The sequence below is a fragment of the Sinocyclocheilus anshuiensis genome, unplaced genomic scaffold (genome assembly GCF_001515605.1).
Source record: "Sinocyclocheilus anshuiensis isolate Anshui unplaced genomic scaffold, SAMN03320099.WGS_v1.1 scaffold68, whole genome shotgun sequence".
NCBI classification, from domain to species: domain Eukaryota; kingdom Metazoa; phylum Chordata; class Actinopteri; order Cypriniformes; family Cyprinidae; genus Sinocyclocheilus; species Sinocyclocheilus anshuiensis.
This window is the reverse complement of record NW_015555741.1, coordinates 555,839-575,848: the sequence shown is the minus strand read 5'-3', so window position 1 is coordinate 575,848 and position 20,010 is coordinate 555,839. Positions and strand designations below refer to the sequence as shown.

Here is a 20,010-nt window from a genome sequence, read left to right as displayed (position 1 = left end):
AAGTTTCCTGTGAGGGGTAGGTTTAGGGGTAGAGTTGGTGTAGGGCAATAGAATATACGGTCTTTACAGTAGAAAAACCATTACGCCTATGGAGAGTCCCCACAAGGATAGCTGATCACATATGTGTGTGTGTGTGTGTGTGTGTGTGTGTGTGTGTGTGTGTGTGTGTGTGTGAACGAAGTCCGATTCGCAAATGAATTCTTAAATATTTGAAATCATCATGATTTGGAAACATATCAAATCATATTAAGTTATATACAAGTCTCGGTTATCCTTTTTGTTATATATAAACAAAAAGGATAACCGAGACTTGTCATAGCACTTGCATATTATTGCTTTTTTGTTGGTTTTGATTGCTTCTATTGTCATCATTTGTAAGTCGCTTTGGATAAAAGCGTCTGTTAAATGACTAAATGTAAATGTAAAACTAAATATGTATTTCACTAGACAAATAACCCGTACAGGAACTCCTCTAAATACTTAAAACATAAATTAAAAAAAATACAAAAAAGAATCCGTTTTTGAACAAGTTCACTGAAAGGAGCCGTCCGAACGAACCGATTCGCTCCAATGACTCTGACTCCTCTAGGTTTTTATGAATGGAGAGGAGGAGCGTCGTCCAGTTTGCAGTTCTCCATTGTGGCCAGCAGAGGAAGCGTCATCTTTCATCTTTCACTGCTGCTGCTTTTCAGGAGCGTCTGATCTTCACTCGCCTTCTCGCGTTAAAGCGTCTAAAAGCTCCCGGATGACGCGGAGCCGATCGTTTAATATAATATCATACCTTCAAACAAACGAACCGGCCTTCGACGAGTTTCGACGGAGCACCGTGATGAATTTCTCCCGTCGTCACACAGGCGGGCGGACCGAAGCTCCGCTGGAGCACCATTAGTGTATGTGTGTAAAAAAAAAAATATATATATTTATACATATATATATGTGGATCCAACCGAACCGGGACCGGATCATGAACGCGCCGTGCTGAAGTGGTGGGCCTCTCGAGCGGAAAACGGCGCGAGTCTCGCGCTGCTGCTGTTAGCCTGATCGCTGCTAACGGGCCTAAAAAAGCCCGGTCTGATCTCTACAGTCCGATCTAAACAGCTGTGTGAGCGTTAATAAGATCCTCCAGCGGGAGAGCAGAGGATGGCCAGCCGCCTGAGCGCCGATGAGGAGCAGGTATGAAATACCGTTACAATCCGGTTAACGCTGATTCTCTGTTCCAGCGGTTCTGTTGCTAAGCAACCCCGGGACACTGTCCGGTAGACTAGAACAACCTTACAGTGGTTTACCGTGGTAATCTTAGTTTAGACCAAAGTACCTTGTTATCAGAGTTATGGGTACGGTTTTTATTGAATTAAAGGCAGTTCGACAAAAATAGGAAAGAAAAATATGAAAAACATCAGGTAAAAATAGTAAACCTTTAAAATTAATACTTATTAGATTACAAAAAAGTAAACATGAAAATGTTTTTCAAACTGTATGTAACTATTTTAATAAGTCATAAATAATATATTATAAACAGTATTGTAACTTTGTTTAACATTATAAAAACATTTTAATTAGTGCTTTCAAAAGATTAATCGCATCCCAAATAAATGTTTTTGTTTACGAAATATATGTGTGTGTACTGTGTATATTTATTATGTAGCTTATATATAAATACACACACATACAGTATATGTTTTGAAAATGCAGGCATGTTCATAACACTAAATGAGAAATGGAGGACAAATCTCATTGGTTAACCAGTATTTCCCACGACTCAAAATTGATGCGGGGCAAACTTACCCACAACATAAGGGTTAAACATGCAAGAAGCTTCTAGAATCGTTCTTATTTTGTTTCAGAATCAGAATTGTTTTAACTTTAAAGGATTAGTTCATCTACAAATGCAAAAGTTCATCATATACCCACCCCAGTGTCGTTCCATTAATATTTTTTTAATAATATACTGTCACTTATTTCCTTTCGCTTGCATTATATGGGGACTAGAGCTTTCAAGCTTCAAAATAAATGCAAAAGCACCGTACAAGCAGTTTGTACAACTTGTGTGCTTTATTTCCAAATATTCTGAAGTCATGTATTATCTCTTTTGAGGCAAACAGACTAAATTTAAGTCGTTGTTCTTCAGATAATCAGACAGGATCATTTAATCAGTGAGTTGAACTTGAGAATCAAACAGTTCGATTCGTGAATGAATCATTTAGATTTTTGTGAACTATTTGCTGTAAGTGGATTTTGTTGTTTTTATCATTTTCCCGTACTGACTTCTAACATACAAAACTATTCCTTATTTTTTTAACCAAGGAAATATTGGAAATATTGTTGTAATTGATCATTTCATTGGTCTATCCTCTGTCCTCAATATCACTTTCCATTCATAATGTCCCTTTCACTAACAAAAGCCGCTTCTTTAATGATGTCATCCTCCAGGAAATTACATAATTTTTTAATGAGAAAACAGCAGCATAAACTATGAGTATTATTATCAAAAGATTCAATAAAATCTCCGATGTTGTTTAGTATTAGATATTTTTTCTCAGTAATTAATAAAATTCATCACATCCAAAATAAAAGTTTTTGTTTACATAATATATGAGTGTGTACTGTGTATATTTATTATGTATATTTAAATACAAACACTTACATGTATATATTTAAGAAAAATATGCTATGTTAATATATTAAATATATTTATATATAATTTAAAATATAATAAAGTTTTACTGTATAGTTATAGTTTTAGTAGTGTTAGATATTTTTTCTCGATACTATATTGAGATATATAATATATATATAATTTTTAGTTTCCTTTTTTTAGGTTTAGCTTTATTTACTTTTTTGTAATTTTTTTTATCATACTTTATACTTTTTATTACCCTTTATGCACATTTTTTCTTCATTTACTATTAGCTATTTATTTATTTATTTTTAATTTTTAAATAAGTTAAATGCACAAAAAGCTAAAGGACTGACCCAAATAATTACTTAAATTTCAGTCTGTTCCTCACATAAAGTTCTGTCACTTCAGAAGACTTGCAGTAGGTTTTTTTTTTCTTAAATTATATTAAAAACACTGATCAAGATAATTTGTTTCTTCAAAAATTCAGCTTTTGTTTTACTTAAAAGAAAGTCAGATGTGTTTGGGATAACATTAGAGTGAGTAAATAATGACAGCATTTACATTTTTGGATGAAATATTCCTTGAATCTGAGCATGAAACACTCAAAAACACCTTTAATATTTAATCACATACACGCATGTACACATGTTTCTAATGTGTGTTTATGAAGCAGGTCGGTGGGAGAGCAGTTTCGTACTATACACAGATTAAAACAGGAAATGGTCATTATATAAGTCTGCTTGTTATTTATAGGTCACTTTCAGTAGGAATGTGTGTAAGTTGTGCAAATGTTTTGCAAATCTTTGAATAGTTTTGTTTGTACTAAAATGTCATGAATGACTAGTAAAGCCTCAGTTTTAATGAGCAGGGAAAGTGCGTCTATTGATTTCTTTAACAAGGCCTCTCTGTCCTCCATCCTGCTGTGGAATCTCATTTAAATAACCCCCCAGTCGTCCGTCCGCCGGTCAGCAGTCAGTGTCTTATCGCCGGTCTCTGCCTGTGCAAACGCGCAGGAATCACGGCTGAGTGAGTGAGTGAAGGACACTCCGGGGTCCCGTCTCTGAGGCAGTGTGGGGACGTGGGCTTATGGACGAATGTGAGAGAGTAATTAGATGTCAGACTGGCTGTGTCCGGCGCTCCGAGGTCCTGAGGGACATGAGCTGCTAAAAGCATTTTCACTGGAGAAACTCACACAGGGAATGTAGAAGCAGAGAGAAAGAAGAGACCTGGGTCCGGTTCATGACGTGTTTTTCTTCCTGTTCAGAGCTGACTGATGCCAAAGTAAAGAGGAGTGATGATGCTGACATGTGTTAGGCCTGCAACATGGTCTGGGCAAGTATCCCTTATGAAAATGAACCATGGTTTTACTTTAGTAAAAGTGTAGTAGCCATGCTTTTTTGGCAGATTGATTGGCATTTGTATAACCACAGTTTTACTACAAATACCATGGTTAAACTATGGTTAGTGTAGCAAAACTATGGTTAATTTGTGGTTACCATAGTTTTACTGTTTTTGATTGGTCCAGACGCTACAACAATAACCATTTTAAAATTTTTATTATTTTTGTTTTGTAATGAAACCATGGTTCATTTTTGTAAGGGATACCCTTAATCAGGAAAAATATATTAAAAAATTCTGATTTGTTTTTAATCTAAAACTGGCCAAAATTATTATAATAGTAATAATAATGATTCTAAAACATTATTATAATAATAATTATTACTATATATATATATATTTATATATAATAATGTTTTTATGGGTGTTAATAAATCCTACAAAATTGTTTTGTATGATTTGTTTTTAAAAATATCTTGTACTGCCTTGAAAAGACTAATAATACTAATTAATATATATTTTTTGTCCTTACTAGATATCAAAAGTCTTATTTTATGTTTTTATATTATTTTATAATATAATGTATCTCAAAATATAAAAAAAATAAATATGTTTTATATAATGATGAGGATTATAATCACTTTATAAAACATCACTTTGAATGAATGAATGATGCATTTATATAGTGCTTTATTGTGTATTGCTGTGCACCCAAAGCGCTTTACAATCGTGTGGGGGGGTCTCTCCTCAACCACCACCAGTGTGCAGCATCCACCTGGATGATGCGACGGCAGCCACAGGACAACGGCGCCAGTGTGCTCACCACACACTAGCTACAGGTGGAGAGGAGAGAGAGCCAATCCAGTGGATGGGGATTATTAGGAGGCCATGATAGACAAGGGCCAGTGGCGTCAATTTGGCCAGGAGACCAGGGTTACACCCCTACTCTTTATGAGAAAAAACTTTGGGCCATATTACAAAAAATATTTTTGTAAGATTGAAATATTTTTATAGTCATGTGATTTTTTTTATTTTTATAATATATTTTTTAAAGATTTAAGTTGTATATATATATATAGAGAGAGAGAAAGAGAGAGTACTGCCCTGAAAAGATAGTCAGTAAATAAATAAATACATGCATACTATATTTTGTCTTTTCATAGTAGAAATAAAATAAAATAAAATAATTTATTTTTTTTATATATTTTATTTATGAAGTATATTTATAAAAAAATGTCCTTTCTAATGCATTTTAAAAATGTTTTATATAATAATAATAATAATCATAATTAAAAATTGTTGTTGTATTTTCAGGGCAGTACTGGATATAAAAACAATAAAAAAAATATTTCTGATGATGTCACAAATATGATATATATTTATATTCACATATAATCTGCAAGACAAGATATATATATATATATATCTATCAAATTACCCTAATCGTCTTAAGGTGCGAAGCTGAAAGTCATTGAGATGTTATGGGGAAGACCTCAAATGTGTAGTGCATGCTGGGAAACCAAAGAACTCACAGGATTCAGGATTTTTGTTTAGAAGCGCGGGCAGCTGCACTGTTCAAAACAAATCAAGACCATTTAATATGCATGATGTTCAGAGTTCACTGGCAGGCCATGAGCAGGAACTTTGTGGAGATTAAACTGCGACCTGTGAAACAGCACAGTTCATGGAGGTGAATTCTGCAGAATTCAGGCCTGTCTGTCTGGATATGCTGCTTATCTGTCCTTTTAAGGATACAGTGTTGTGCAAGTGGGTGGACTGGAACCTCTGGAGAGAGACTGAGCTTATTGTATTTATTTATTTATTATATTTAGCTATTAGGTCAAATGAACAGGGACGCTTTATTTTCACAGATTTCTGAAGAATAGTTTGAGACGTCTGTATAGCTGATGGCATTAGTCCAGTATGTAGAGTAAATATCCTGTTATATTGAGCCGGACATATGTAGTGCACAACCAGCCAGATCTCCAGTGGCTCCCCAAAAAACGTTGAGAAAGGTTTAACCATTTAACCAATAGGAGTGAAGACACTGGAGCCATGTGATGTGTCGAGTGGAGGCATAGTTTCCCAGAATGCATTGAAAACATGAAAATCAGTTCTGAGACGACCTGAAGTTGCTGTCAGGTGATTTGCATCAGCATCGCTCCTATAGAGAGTTCATTTAATGCGGTTTAGCTTGATTTCGTCACTGCGTTTGGTATGAAATGAGCAAAGCCTGATGCAAAAGCCTCTTGGTTCCCCATCTGGATTTTCTGAGCTTTCCAGATCCAAATATCATTCTGTTTTTTCCACATCTCCTGCCTCGCTCTCTTATGGTCTTGTTTGTATGTGAGTGTTTATAGTTGTCAGGAAATGACTGAGAACATACAATCTTTTGTAAATGCCGGACGTAAACCTACTCGAAGCCCCCTGACGGACACACTAGTGCAGGTCTCTGCAGCGCAGACTGTGTGCTCGCCACAGCACAAAATGTACCCGTGTTCGGTTGGTGGCAGCTGGTGATTTTGCATGTGTGACCAAAATGTACCATAGTAATGAAAACGTAACATTTATCTCTTTCTTTCTCAGGCCACGAAGCAGTTTTTGGAGGAAATCAACAAATGGACGTCCCAACACGGCGTCTCGCCATTGTCCTGGGACGTGGCTGTGAAGTTTCTGATGGCCCGCAAGTTTGATGTTCTGCGAGCGATCGAGCTTTTTCACAGCTACAGGGTGAGTGTGTAAACTTTAATATTTATATTTTAAAGGGGTTGTTGATTACGATTTCACTTTTTTAATGTTAGTTAGTGTGTAATGTTGCTGTTTGATCATAAACAATATCTGCAAAGTTACGAAGCTGAAAGTTCAATGCAAACAGAGATATCGTCTTTTAAAATTTTGGCAGTTTAATGCCTACAAAAACGACTGGTAAGGGACTAACCCCGCCTCCAAGCTAATCAATCAGAGCCCATCGTGTATTTCTGAGGGAGGGGCTTCATAAAAGCAGGAAATGATCAGCGCATTCAGAGGAGAAGGGAGAGAACGGTGTGGAATAAAGGTAAATTATGTGAGAAATAATGTGTTTTTTAACAAACGAAGCATTAACACATGTTAGACTGCACCCCATAAACACAATCAAGCCTAGAAAAAAAAAACAGTCAACCACCCCTTTAAAAACAGAATTGCTGAGAAAAACAAAAAAAAAAACATGAGGATAGAAATATCTATTCCCTTCTTGGACTGGGGGGAAAAAAACATAAAAATAATAATAAATAAAATTAATTAAGTAATTAATTAATAAAAACATGTTTTATTTATAAAAACTTTATATTTTATTTATAAAAACGTAAAGGGTTACTCCACTCCAAAATGAAAATTCTGTCATTAATTACTCACCCTCATGTCGTTCCAAACCCATAAGACCTTCGTTCATCTTCGGAACACAAATTAAGATATTTTTGATGCATTCTGAGAGCTCTCTGACCCTCCCATAGACAGCAATGTAAGTAACATGATCAACGTCCAGAAACGTAGCAAGGAGATCGGTAAAATAATCCATGTGACATCAGGGGTTCAACCGTAATTTTACGAAGCTACGAGAATACTTTTTGTACACAAAGAAAACAAAAATAACGACTTTATTCAACAATTCGTCACCGTAACGTCATTTTGTGTCAGCCACACCCCGCGGATACGTTTTCTACGTTTATTTACGCTTTGATTTGAAAATAACGTATCCGTGTGGTGCGGCTAACACAGAGCAGCATATGCTGTTTGCGTTCAGTGGATACTCTCCACAGTTTAAGGTTTAAGTTTCAGGTACCATTTTTAATTGAATTCTTTTTTTAAATACATAATTCAAAAGTTTTTAATGGCAATGAATAAACAAAAGTGGCTTTAGAAGTCATTATATTGTTTGTTTTATTTCGAAATCACTGAATATAAGCCTATAACTTGCCTACTATTAGAAAATATTTATTTTATAATTAATGACACTGAATTAGCATGTTAAATTGACAGCCTTGTTTTTTGGGTTAATTTTATACCAATTATAATTAGGTTTATTTAAAAGCAATGTAAGTTTACAGGAACAGAGACTTTTTTTATGAAGTGCAACTGAACTTAAAATGAGCAGGTTTTGTTTCAGATGTTAATTCAGAATTGAATTAGTGTCTGAATCTGGTTTGAGCAGGGACTGCTGTTGTTTGTCTGTGTGTCTGGGTTGGGCTGTTGTTAATTCACTCAGTAAAGATCGGCGTGGCGTCTGGGAGGTTTTCAGGTCTGACTCTGTGTGCAGCAGATTTAAGCTTTGGTTCTCCAGAACTCTGTATTTTTGGGTTCAGGCGAGGACGTGTTCAGAACATAAGCTGACATCTGTGTTCACAGAAACAAGCGCTCCTCATTCCTGATATCAGTAATCCAGACACGAGGAGTGAAAATCAGCCCAGAAAGACTTGACCCAAACAGTAGAGTGATGCTGATTTATTCTCTCTCTCTCTCTGTTTTTAATATTTCACTTCCAGGTTAATGTAGGTTATTGGCTTGACAAAAAAAATTATTTTGCAATTACCAGAGTGTCTGGCTGCATGTTATGGCTTTGTTTTGTTTTATTTTATTATTTTATTTTATTTTAATTCATTTGTTTGTTTGTTTTTGTTTTATTATTTATTTTGTGTGAGTAAGTATAGAATACATTAAAATATAAAATAAACTGAATATATAAATAAAATTAAACAAAATTAAATAAATATTTAGTAGACAAGTGATTAATAAAGGGTATATAATTAATTTAATTAGTTGATCATTATCACAAAATAAACCCCTTCATAAAACATGGAAGATAAATATGAAACATAATAAATATGTATCTCTGTTTCTCTTACAGGAGACACGTCTGAGGGAGGGCATTGTCAAACTGCAGCCTCACGAGGAGCCGTTACGCTCTGAGCTGTTGAGTGGGAAGTTCACTGTGTTGGTAAGTTCATATCACATCAGGGCCGTGTCTTCAGAAGGGCTGTTTATGCTCTTTAAATCTGGGATATGAGGTCAACGGTTCACAAATGAAGTTTCATTTCCACTCCGATAATTACAGCTGCAGAGTCACTAATCCAAGTTTCACTTCAACTTTCAGCCAGTTATTATAACCAGGTCAAGACAGAGTCTGCAAAATTCATTCTTCAAATATTTTAGCTTACTTTGCCTTGTGCTGCTTTCCTATTGGTCAGACGAGTGTACATTCTGACATCTGATTGGACGCTGCGGAGGCAGGACCCCTTTGGTTCATACTTCATTGATCCTCCTCATCTTCTTGTCTGTGCTCCTCACATCCTGCCATCTGTATTTATAACCCAGAGAGATGCACACAAGTCCCGTGTATCTCATGAGTCATCAGATTATTGGAATATGTTATTGACATAAATATTTAATAAATGCTAAAGCTGTGTGCTTGCACATACGGAAATGGGTCAGCTGAAAGCGATTAAACTAGATTTAGTGTCTTACTGAATGGCAGAGATAAATATAATGTTTCTTTACTGATTGGATGTGTTGGAGTGAGTCATCCTTCACAACTCAGTGAGACACGCTCTATTCTGCCCCCGTGTGTACACAATTAAAACTACTACCCAGAGGTGTCCTGCACTTATCTTGTTCCAGGAGGTGATATCAACTGTCCTGACCTTATTTTATTTTATATTATATTTTTATTTTATTTTTATTTTATTTTAGAAAATGCACAAAGTTGGATTAAAATTTTAAAACCACTGTATTATTTATTTGGAAGATTTTACTACTTTTATAAATACTGTTTTACTATTTTATTATACTGTTTTTTTTTATTTAATTTATTTATTCATTCATTTATTAATTTTATTATTTATTTTATCATTATAGTTTTATTTTAATACCACTGTATTTATTTGGAAGAACATACTGCTGTATGTTTGGATATTTATTCATTAATTTCTTCATTTATATATTCATTGTTTTTTGATTTATTATTATTTATTTTATCATTATAGTTTTTGTTAATTCCAAATTTGTTTAAAAAAAGTTTAAAAAAACAGACTATTTCAAATGTAAAACTACCATATTTATTTGGTAGAGCATTTTACTGTATGTTTGGATATTAATTTATTTAGTTATTCATTCCTTTATTCATGCATTTATTTTATTTTATTCTTATTTTTTATTTAATTTAATTCAGAATTGCACAAAGTTTTGCAAAAATTGAAAACTATGGTATTTATTTCTGAATTGCTTATGAATTGAATGCCAGTCTAAATTCGTGAATTAAACTTGCAATCAAGTGTGGTTGTATGACAGCAATTTTGTTTGTTGAAGCATTTATCATTGCATATTGCATCCCGTTTCAACATTTAGTATGCAGTACAAAGTAGTACACTAGCATTCCAAAGAGCTGAGACGACTAAACATGTAAACATTAAAAAATTAGATTTTGAGATGCTTTACACTGTGTTCTGGTATCAGGGTGTCCGGGACCCGTCTGGCGCATCCATCGCCCTCTACACGGCTAAACTGCACCATCCCAGCAAAACAGGAAACCACGTTGTTCTTCAGGCCCTGTTCTACCTACTGGACCGAGCTGTGGAGAGGTGACCAATATACACTACCTTTCAAAAGTCTGGGGTCAATATGTTTGTTTGTTTGTTTTATTAAACTTTTATTTTAACTTTTTATTCATCAAAGAATCCTGAAAAAAAAATTATCATGGTTTCCACAAAAATATGAAGCAGCACAACTCTTTTAAACATTGATAATAATCAGAAATGTTTTTTGAGTAGTAAATCAGCATATTACAATGATTTCTGAAGGATCATGTGACACTGAAGACTGGAGTAATGATGCTGAAAATTCAGCTTTACATCACAGGAATAAATTACATTGTAAATAAATAATAAAATAGAAAACGGTTATTTTAAATTGAAATAAAATTTCACTATTTCTGTTTTTACTGTATCTTTGATCAAATAAATGCAGCCTTGGTTGAGCATAAGACACTTCTTTCAAAAACATTAAAAATCTTAATTATTCCAAACTTTTGACCATTGTGTGAAACCAGAGATTTTGACTTCAGAAAATGGCTCATTATCATGAGTTGCAATATTATAATTCTCTCTTTCTTTCCTGTAGTTTTGAGACTCAGAGGAATGGACTGGTCTTCATTTATGACATGGCTGGATCCAACTACACAAACTTTGAACTGGACCTCAGCAAAAAGATCCTCAGTTTGCTCAAGGTGAGATTTGTGATTCATCTGTGTGCGGTTTTCCTGTGTCTGAGAGTTGGTGGGTTTTTGTGTGGTTTAGATGTCAGAGTAAATCAGAAAAATCTGTCCAACCATTTGCTTGTTGGTTGCAGGGTGCGTTCCCAGCACGGCTCAAGAAAGTGCTTATTGTTGGAGCTCCTGTGTGGTTCAGGGTCCCGTATAACCTTTTGAGTCTGTTACTGAAGGAGAAGCTCAGAGAACGGGTTGGTATACACACATATTTGGCAATAGCTGATTTAAATCAAAACCAACGGAGGTTGGACCTGATAAACCATCTTGGTTAACCAGGTTAGAGCTGGTAACGCTCTGGTTAACCACCTTAAGCTGACCTGGTTGTCTCTGGTCTATGTGCTTAACCCACTTTTCTCATCTTTTGTGGCCATATTAGCTATGTTTCCATCCACCTATTTTTATGTGCATTTTGGAATATCGTATTAAAAAACGCTGGATGGAAACGCCAAGATGCGCATAAAAAAACCTATGCGCACAATTGAGTAGGATAAACTTTTTATCCAATAAGAGAAAATGCGCATAAACTATGATGGAAGCACTTTTACCGAATAAATTTCTTAATGCGCATCAAAAAAGACATGTGACTTTGCGATGGGACAGAATAAAACTGGACCAACCAACGGACCAATCTCATTGCACAGCATCTGAAATGCTAGTTTCGTCATTCTAAAATGCTTGAGCAAAGTCTCGTCTAAGTGCTTCGTTATAATTCTTATTATAACGTTATAAACTCCCAGAACTGCGTTCCCAAACAGCAGGCTCCGGAAATAAGATAACATGACCGCGTTTTGTCTGCGTTCTGAAGCTCGTAATTTATTGTATACAAAAAATTATTATATACAGTGCCTTCTCGAATGTAATTTTTCTTCATGATATTTAGTGCAAGTTAATCAGGAAGTGACGATTTTGTTCTCGTCAAGTCTGGATGGAAACAGTGCTTAATAGGGCTGTCAAAAAAAATTTTTCCGAATATTCGTCGAATTTAAAATAAAAATCCACATTCGAATGCAGCGTTTTTGCATTTGAATGTGGATTTTTATTTTAAATTCGACGAATATTCGGAAAAAATATTTTTTGTTGTTTTTTTAAGCACTGTTTTTATACACTCACGTTTCGCACAAGAGAGCGGCATGTTTAGAAAGCCATGTAAAATTAATATAAGTTTAATATCGAGATTTTATGGCGGTTTTTCCCCCATCCCACTGCATCTCATGTTTATGAAAAAAGTACTCTGTGATTGGTTTTCGGTCCTTTGTATTAAACTTATACATACATACATGCTGTTTTGTTTCTAATTGTTTAAGCTACTTAATAATTATATATGGTTTATAGACATTATTTTAAAAATTATGCACTTTTTTTAAAGATAGTCATGTTATTTTATTGCTTTGAATAAACATGCATTAGTAATATCTTGCTTGATGCGCCCTCTTGTGGCCTCAGGAGAGAAGCCAAAAGCTTTTTTTCCCCCTAACTGAAATTATGCCTTTTAAATTCGAATTGTGATAATATTTAAGTACAAAATTCGTTATTTAGTTTTTCAGCCATTTTGCCAGCCCTAGTGCTTAATTCGCACATTTTTTATGCGATATTCCAGTTTTGCGCATAAGTTAAATTCGCATCTTTGGATGGAAACATAGCTACTGTCAGTTTCATTATTTCTAAACAATCTGTTCTCAGGTTCAAATGGTGAAGATGTCCGACCTGCGACAACATCTGCCCAGAGACTGTTTACCTGAGCACCTGGGCGGCTGTTTGCCTCTGGACGTGCACAGCTGGAACCTGCAGCTGCTGTCCGAGCAGAACGGACGTGTGGACCCTGTGGACGAGCTGGTGGGGATTCCTCTGGAGAACACATCCATACACGTCCCAGGACCTGAGGCCATGGGTCTGGCCGAGCTCATGGCCCACCTGAACCGGGCCCAGCGCAGCGGGATCTACCTGGAGTATGAGGAGCTTCGCAGAGAGCAGCCACCTGGAACCTTCACCTGTGCACTGTGAGTGTGGACTTAATAATGAGAGGTGTTTTAGAGGAAAACAGAGTTTGATTTGATGTTGTCTTTGAACTTCTGCAGGGCTGCTCACAACCAGGAGCGGAATCGTTATGGCGACGTGCTGTGTCTCGATCAGACTCGTGTGCGACTCAAAGCGAGGAGAAACGAGGTTTGTGCTGTCTGATGTTATTTAGTTTTGGCCGATCTACACTGCCATTCAAAAATTGGGGTCGGTAAGGTTTTTTTTAATGTTTTTGAAAGATGCTCAACAAGGCTGCATTTATTTAATAAAAAATACAGCACAATAATATTGTGAAATATAATTACAATTTAAAAGAAATGTTTCGATTGTAATATATTATAAAATGTAATTTATTCCTGTGACGCAAAGCTGAATTTTCAGCATCATTACTCCAGTCTTCAGTGTCACATGATCCTTCAGAAATCATTCTAATATGCTGATTTGCTGCTCATGTGCTGCTTTATATTTCTGTAGACACCATACATTTTTTCAAGCTTCTATAATGAACAGAAAGTTCAAAAGAACTGACCCAAAATTGTTTGGACACTGATCATGATTTCTTTCCACAGAGATCAGACTACATAAATGCCAGCTTCATGGATGGATACAAACAGAAAAATGCATATATTGGGACTCAGGGTAAAAATAATCATCTATTTATATAACCCATCATATTTAGGATTATGATTCTTAATCTGCACTGGAACTGATGTGTCTGTTTCTTAACAGGTCCATTGGAGAAAACCTACGGGGATTTCTGGAGAATGGTTTGGGAGCAAAGTGTGCTTGTCATTGTAATGACAACAAGGTGAGATGTCACAGAGAGTCTAGTTAACAAATATAGAGGAAATGATGTGTAGTCCTCCATAGCCAGACGTTTTACTATCACAAGAATGTCTAGTCCAAATTGCCACTTATTCAGGCCAAACTCCACCCACTTAAAAAGGAAGAGGTTTTCTGACCAACATAAATAGAGTGGCCAACCACTATTTGTTCGTCTTATGTGATGGTTCACATAAATCACATTTAACCAGAGAGTAGAATATAATGTACAGTTGCGCTCATGCTTGCTACTAAATGTTTTTTTTAGATTCAGTGGCACAAACTTTGTTCTCAGAAGTTCTCATTGTAGCAGCCTGGGAACATAAATACAACTTTGTTTCTTATTGGGCTGATAAAATGAAGCCTGACTCCTAGAATTATGTAGAAGTCAGCCAATCAGATTTGAGCCACTTACTAAAAAGTTATTCTGTAGAACCGATCTGTTCTGAGATCAGATTAGAGCTGCGGCATATGGACGCTGTCTCGGTAGATTACGAAGACTGCTGCTTAGAGATCTGTGTGTGAATGTGTGTGTGCGCAGGACGGACGAGGGGGGCCGGAGGAAGTGTGGACAGTACTGGCCCAAGGAGGAGGGCGGTCAGGAGGTGTATGGGCACATCGCTGTGGTTAATCACAGAGTGGATAAACAAGCACATTACAACCAAACCACACTTGAGCTGCACAACACTGAGGTACCACACATCTACCAGTTTTTGTTTCAATGTTTTCAATAAACAACAAGTCACTAATGATGATTTCATATATGATTTATATAATGATTTCAATCTCACCACTTAATGTGGCTGTAGTATTGCTGAGTAATATTACTAGAAAATTATATTTAAATATTTCATAGCATTTTAATGGTATTTGAGCTCTGTCTGTATGTATGTATGTATGTGTGCTGTCTTTATGTATGTATGCTCAAAACCACTTTTAAGCATAATTTTAGCCCAATATTATTTTGTTGCATTGTGGTTTCAAAATATAAAAATACAATAAACATCTAGTTACATAATTTCAAGCTATTTAATCCACACAAAAAAAACATTAAAATACTTGTTTATATGCACCAATATAACAATGCATAGTTATAAGTTGCAATATAATTATTTAGATAGATAGATAGACAGATAGATAGATAGATAGATAGATAGATTTAGACTGCCAACTCAGAACTAAAATATAACTTTCTTTTGCTCTGGTGCTGAATATTGTGGTTCTGTATATCTGACTTTGAAGAAAAGTAAAATGGAACTTTGTCTGAACTTTTGTTGTTTTTTCCCAGACATTCGAACAGAGACAGGTGACACATTTTCAGTTCCTCAGCTGGCCTGATTACGGGGTCCCATCCTCCGCGCTGTCTCTGATTGACTTCCTGGGTGCCGTGAAGCACCAGCAGCAGTGGGCGGTCCAGGCTTTCGGCTCACAGTGGAGGGGTCATCCGCTCGGCCCGCCCATGGTGGTCCACTGCAGCGCTGGCATCGGCCGGACCGGTCAGTCATTAAACGAACCACAAAAACAAATCTACATATTAATGAGCTGCTTTAAAGTTCTAGCCAAAAAGGAAAATTCTGTCATCATTTGCTAAACTTGTATGACTGACTTTCTTCTGTGGAACATGAAAGATAGTTTGAAGAATGTTGGAAACCAAACAGTTACCAAAATATAATGGAAGTCAATAGGAACCAAAATTATTTGGTGACTAACATTCTTCAAAATGTCGTCTTTCATTTTCCACAGAAGAAGGTCATACAGATTTATTAAATGAACATTAAATAATATATTTTGGATTTTAATAAGAGTTTTGGGATATTGGTGACCAAACAGTTTTGGTTCCCACTGACTTAGGGTGGCCATTTGTGCCATTTATATGGGACACGTCCTTGCCAGGATTTTTATATTGCCTAAAACATCCAAAGTAGTTTAACCAATAACATGCAGGTATTGTACATAATCGAAAGCGTGGACGCGTGAGAAGTTGAGATCTACAGAGAACTATCAAAACCATGCAAATACGCGCACATGTTTGTTCGTTCGTTCGACTTGAAGCGTCGCTGCGCACCGATCATTGTATGACACCAAAGTACTGCGAGAACGATTCGAATGCATAAGGAGCCGTCTGCTCTGCTCTGGATAACCTGGATATTTTAGGCAATATAGAAATCCTGGCAAGGACACGTCCCGTAAAAATGGCCCGTATGGTCACCCTACATTGACTTCCATTGTGTGGACAAAAATGCAATGGAAATCAATGGGAACCAAAACTATTTAGTTACCTTGCCAGGATTTTTATATTGCCTAAAACATCCAAAGTAGTTTAACCAATAACATGCAGGTATTGTACATAATCGAAAGCGTGGACGCGTGAGAAGTTGAGATCTACAGAGAACTATCAAAACCATGCAAATACGCGCACATGTTTGTTCGTTCGTTCGACTTGAAGCGTCGCTGCGCACCGATCATTGTATGACACCAAAGTACTGCGAGAACGATTCGAATGCATAAGGAGCCGTCTGCTCTGCTCTGGATAACCTGGATATTTTAGGCAATATAGAAATCCTGGCAAGGACACGTCCCGTAAAAATGGCCCGTATGGTCACCCTATATTGACTTCCATTGTGTGGACAAAAATGCAATGGAAATCAATGGGAACCAAAACTATTTAGTTCATGAAAATTCTCCTAAATATCTTCTTTCATGTCCCACAGAAGAAAGGAAGTCATACAGGTTTGGTAAATGAAATAAAAAGAAGACATTTTGAAGAATGTTGGGATGTTGGTAACTAAATAGTCTCGATTCCTATTGACTTCTGTTATATGGACAAAGAAGACAATGGAAGTCAATGGGAAACCGAAACGATTCGGTTTCCAGCAGTCTTCAAAATATCTTCCTTCATGTTACACTGAATAAAGAAAGTCATACTGGTTTGAAACAACACTGGGGTTAGAAAAGGATCATAGAACTTTCATTTTTGGGTGGACTGTCCCTTTAATGGCTTATCAGACTGACTTCCTCTGCCCACAGGTACTTTTTGTGCGCTGGATATCTGTCTGTCCGAGCTGCAGGACGTCGGGACTCTTAACATTTGCCAGACGGTTCGACGGATGAGAGCGCAGCGTGCCTTCAGCATCCAAACACCCGAGCAGTACTATTTCTGCCACACCGCCATCCTCGAGCATGCCCAGAGACAGGGCCTGCTTTCAGCCAATCAGTGAGCAGCAGGGCCCACTCGTAGCCAATCAGAGACCAAAAAGGTCCAATCTGAACCAATCAGTAAGAGGCAAGGCCTGCTCTCATCCAATCATAAGACAAGGCTTGTTCTTGATTGATCGGCGACTCTTAGACAGGATAATTGATTAATCTGTCATTATTAAAAGACGGGCAGCATAAATAGTAACCATAAATGACTCCGTATGAAGGGGGTGTCTAAATGTTCAGTGATCCTGCTGTAGTGTAGTCTATGTAATGTTGTGCTGCATTTAGTGCAGTTTATTCTGTGAATTTTATCCAAATTGTCAAAATTCATATTTCACATGAAGCTTCAAATCAGCTGCGCTCAGATGTGATTCAGGACAAACGAACATACAATTTCTAGAATTTATTTGTCATTCTGTAGGTCTTTTTATTCCATAACACCTCAGACCAACAGTCCGTCCACGTGTTTAATTTGGCCAAAAATGTAAATTCTGTTTTTTACTCACCCTCATGTCATTTCAAATCCATTTTACTTGCTTTTTTCTGTATAACAGCGAATGTCATTCTGCTCCTTTTGTGTTTCACAAAAGAAAGGAAGTCATACATGTTTGAAATGACTTGACGGTGAGTTTTATACTCCCATGGGATGCAGTCATTGCACACTAGAGATTTTTATGTATTTGCTGGAATTGAATGCAGATTGTCAAAATTCTGCTTGTATTCTGTATCAGGAATGTCTCTGTAGTTTGTAGGCCATTTTTTGCAATTGCATCTGAAGATGATGGTTTAGAGACAGCCAGGATGAGGAAAAGTCTTCTCACATCAACTGGGTGGATCGGTAAACCTCTATAACACAACAATTACTCAACTGATATAGTCTTTTTTTTTTTAGTGTAGTGTAAATGTGAGATGGCTACATTGATTAATTTACACTTGTAATAATTTTGTCTGTTAATATTGTACTAAAAACCTGTTTAAAATATCTAAACGCTCCTGTAAAGTGCATTTAGAAACGCTTTTTATTTTGTTGTGGGTTGAAAGAGTCTTTGCTACTGAATTCATATTGAATTTCCTTGTAGTGAAGCATCTGTACACACTCCCAGTGATTCCAGGATCTGCAGTCCTGCCTTGATGGGCACACAATGTGACCAATTTTTCTATTATACCCACGCTTTGTTTTCACTTATTACTCCCAAACATATATACGTAAATTATATTTTCTTTTATATCCAATTTTATCTTTAATTTCTTCTTGTTACTTATATCAATGGAAAAACTAACCTGTAATGTCAAGCTTGTGATTCTCAATAAGTTCACAGCGGTTCTTTTAGTGATAAAGTGCTTTGCTCTGCAGTTAAAAAGCCTTATTCTTTCTGTATGTTTGAATTGAGTGAAACGTTTATGTGAAAAGACTGTACAGGTTTCGGCTGTCTTGGTGTCCATCTCGAGCTCAAAACCGAGCTGTTCAAACTGCAATATCATTTGAGCAAAACCAAATCAAAACCTTAATTCAAATTAATAAAGTTTATGAAATGGACAAACTATATTAACTGCGTGTTTTAATTCAACCTTTCACAACTACATAAAAGGTCCTGTAGTGATTTCTAACAGGTGTATGTTAACAAACGAATGCAAATGTGTGAAAATATATGCTCTGCCTGTTTTTTTTTTTTCTCTCTCTCACACAAGGTATCAGTTTTTAAGACTTTATTAATATTAATGCTAACCTTTATCTAGTATAATATAATTTTGGTACATAAAACAACAACAGAAGTTGGTAAAAAGTACTGCGAGTTTTTTTTTCGTCTAATACCACATAAAATGGTAGATATCACTTAAATACCTGTTGCAGAAAAAAACTGAGCAAGGGGAGTGGCCCGCACTTATTCAGCCAATCAGAAACATTCTTTACCTGTCAACATTTTAAGCATCCCTCGCTGTACTGCCTTTCGAAGGCGGGATTTCGACGAGGGGCGTGTTCTAACTCAGTAATAACGGCGGAATTTAGCAAAGCGTTAACATAAGTATCACATCTCTGTCAGTGGCAAATAGTCGAATCCAAACGGTGTTCTTTAAAAAAAAATATTGCTCCTTTTCTTTGCTTTAAGCTATTTAAAATATGCTAACACACATTGTTGCGCCTCTAGTGTCATTTCAGAGTAAATATTAAACCAAATTACAAAGAAAAACATCTAGTGGAATACTACAGGTGTGCCTAGTAGTACATCCAAAGAACTTATACTGGTCTTCTATACTCTTTGGTACACCTCTGTGTCTATATGCATTTGGCGGGTCGTATTCAAATCCAGTTGACGCATGCGGTCACGTAGACCAATGGGAGGAGAGGGGGGCGTTCCCAACTATTTGTTCCAAACACGAATCCGGAGTGCGAGGCTCTTTTTCGCAGGTATGTAGCAGCTGGGCAAAAGAAAACAAATGTATGTTGTCCTCTTTTGATCGAATATACGTTTCTGTCGGTGTTTGAGTGCTTTCTGCAGGGGGCTGGTCGTTCAGGAGATTTTAGTGCATTAATCGGGCTGTTCGTTCGATCATGGCACATTAAGGGGAGAAAAGGGGGCAAAGCTTTGGCTAACTGAAGCAGCAAAGAAACGTGTATCTCTGTGTTATGAGACACAAACCCATCTGTGTGTGTCCGATGCTTTCCCGGGGGCTTTTCTAACTTGTTTTTGATCTGAAAGCAGATCTGTAGCTCTGTCTG

General features: G+C 36.4%; 2 protein-coding genes and 1 long non-coding RNA gene across 3 annotated transcripts in view; 2 read left to right on the top strand and 1 right to left on the bottom strand.

Moving 5' to 3' along the window:
- The first annotated feature begins 647 nt into the window (after window positions 1-647).
- On the top strand, window positions 648-17,329 carry LOC107673262 (tyrosine-protein phosphatase non-receptor type 9-like). Its single transcript, XM_016466778.1, has 13 exons — window positions 648-1,173; window positions 6,545-6,688; window positions 8,841-8,930; window positions 10,445-10,569; window positions 11,108-11,213; window positions 11,336-11,446; window positions 12,936-13,252; window positions 13,331-13,418; window positions 13,841-13,910; window positions 14,001-14,079; window positions 14,635-14,785; window positions 15,382-15,589; window positions 17,121-17,329. Exons 1-13 carry the CDS (start codon window positions 1,141-1,143, stop codon window positions 17,309-17,311), a joined length of 1,713 nt encoding a protein of 570 aa, XP_016322264.1. The 5' UTR covers window positions 648-1,140; the 3' UTR covers window positions 17,312-17,329.
- A 1,228-nt stretch (window positions 17,330-18,557) lies between these two features.
- LOC107673264 (uncharacterized) overlaps window positions 18,558-20,010 on the bottom strand; it is a 7,444-nt gene continuing 5,991 nt past the window's right edge. The window contains exon 3 of the long non-coding RNA XR_001632391.1: window positions 18,558-18,632. This is a non-coding gene — a long non-coding RNA (uncharacterized LOC107673264). The remainder of the gene's footprint in view (window positions 18,633-20,010) is intronic.
- The window catches only part of LOC107673263 (paired amphipathic helix protein Sin3a-like), a 37,130-nt gene continuing 36,760 nt past the window's right edge, over window positions 19,641-20,010 (top strand). Inside the window, exon 1 of the mRNA XM_016466779.1 lies at window positions 19,641-19,698. The gene's annotated coding sequence lies outside the window, so the exon portion shown is untranslated. The remainder of the gene's footprint in view (window positions 19,699-20,010) is intronic.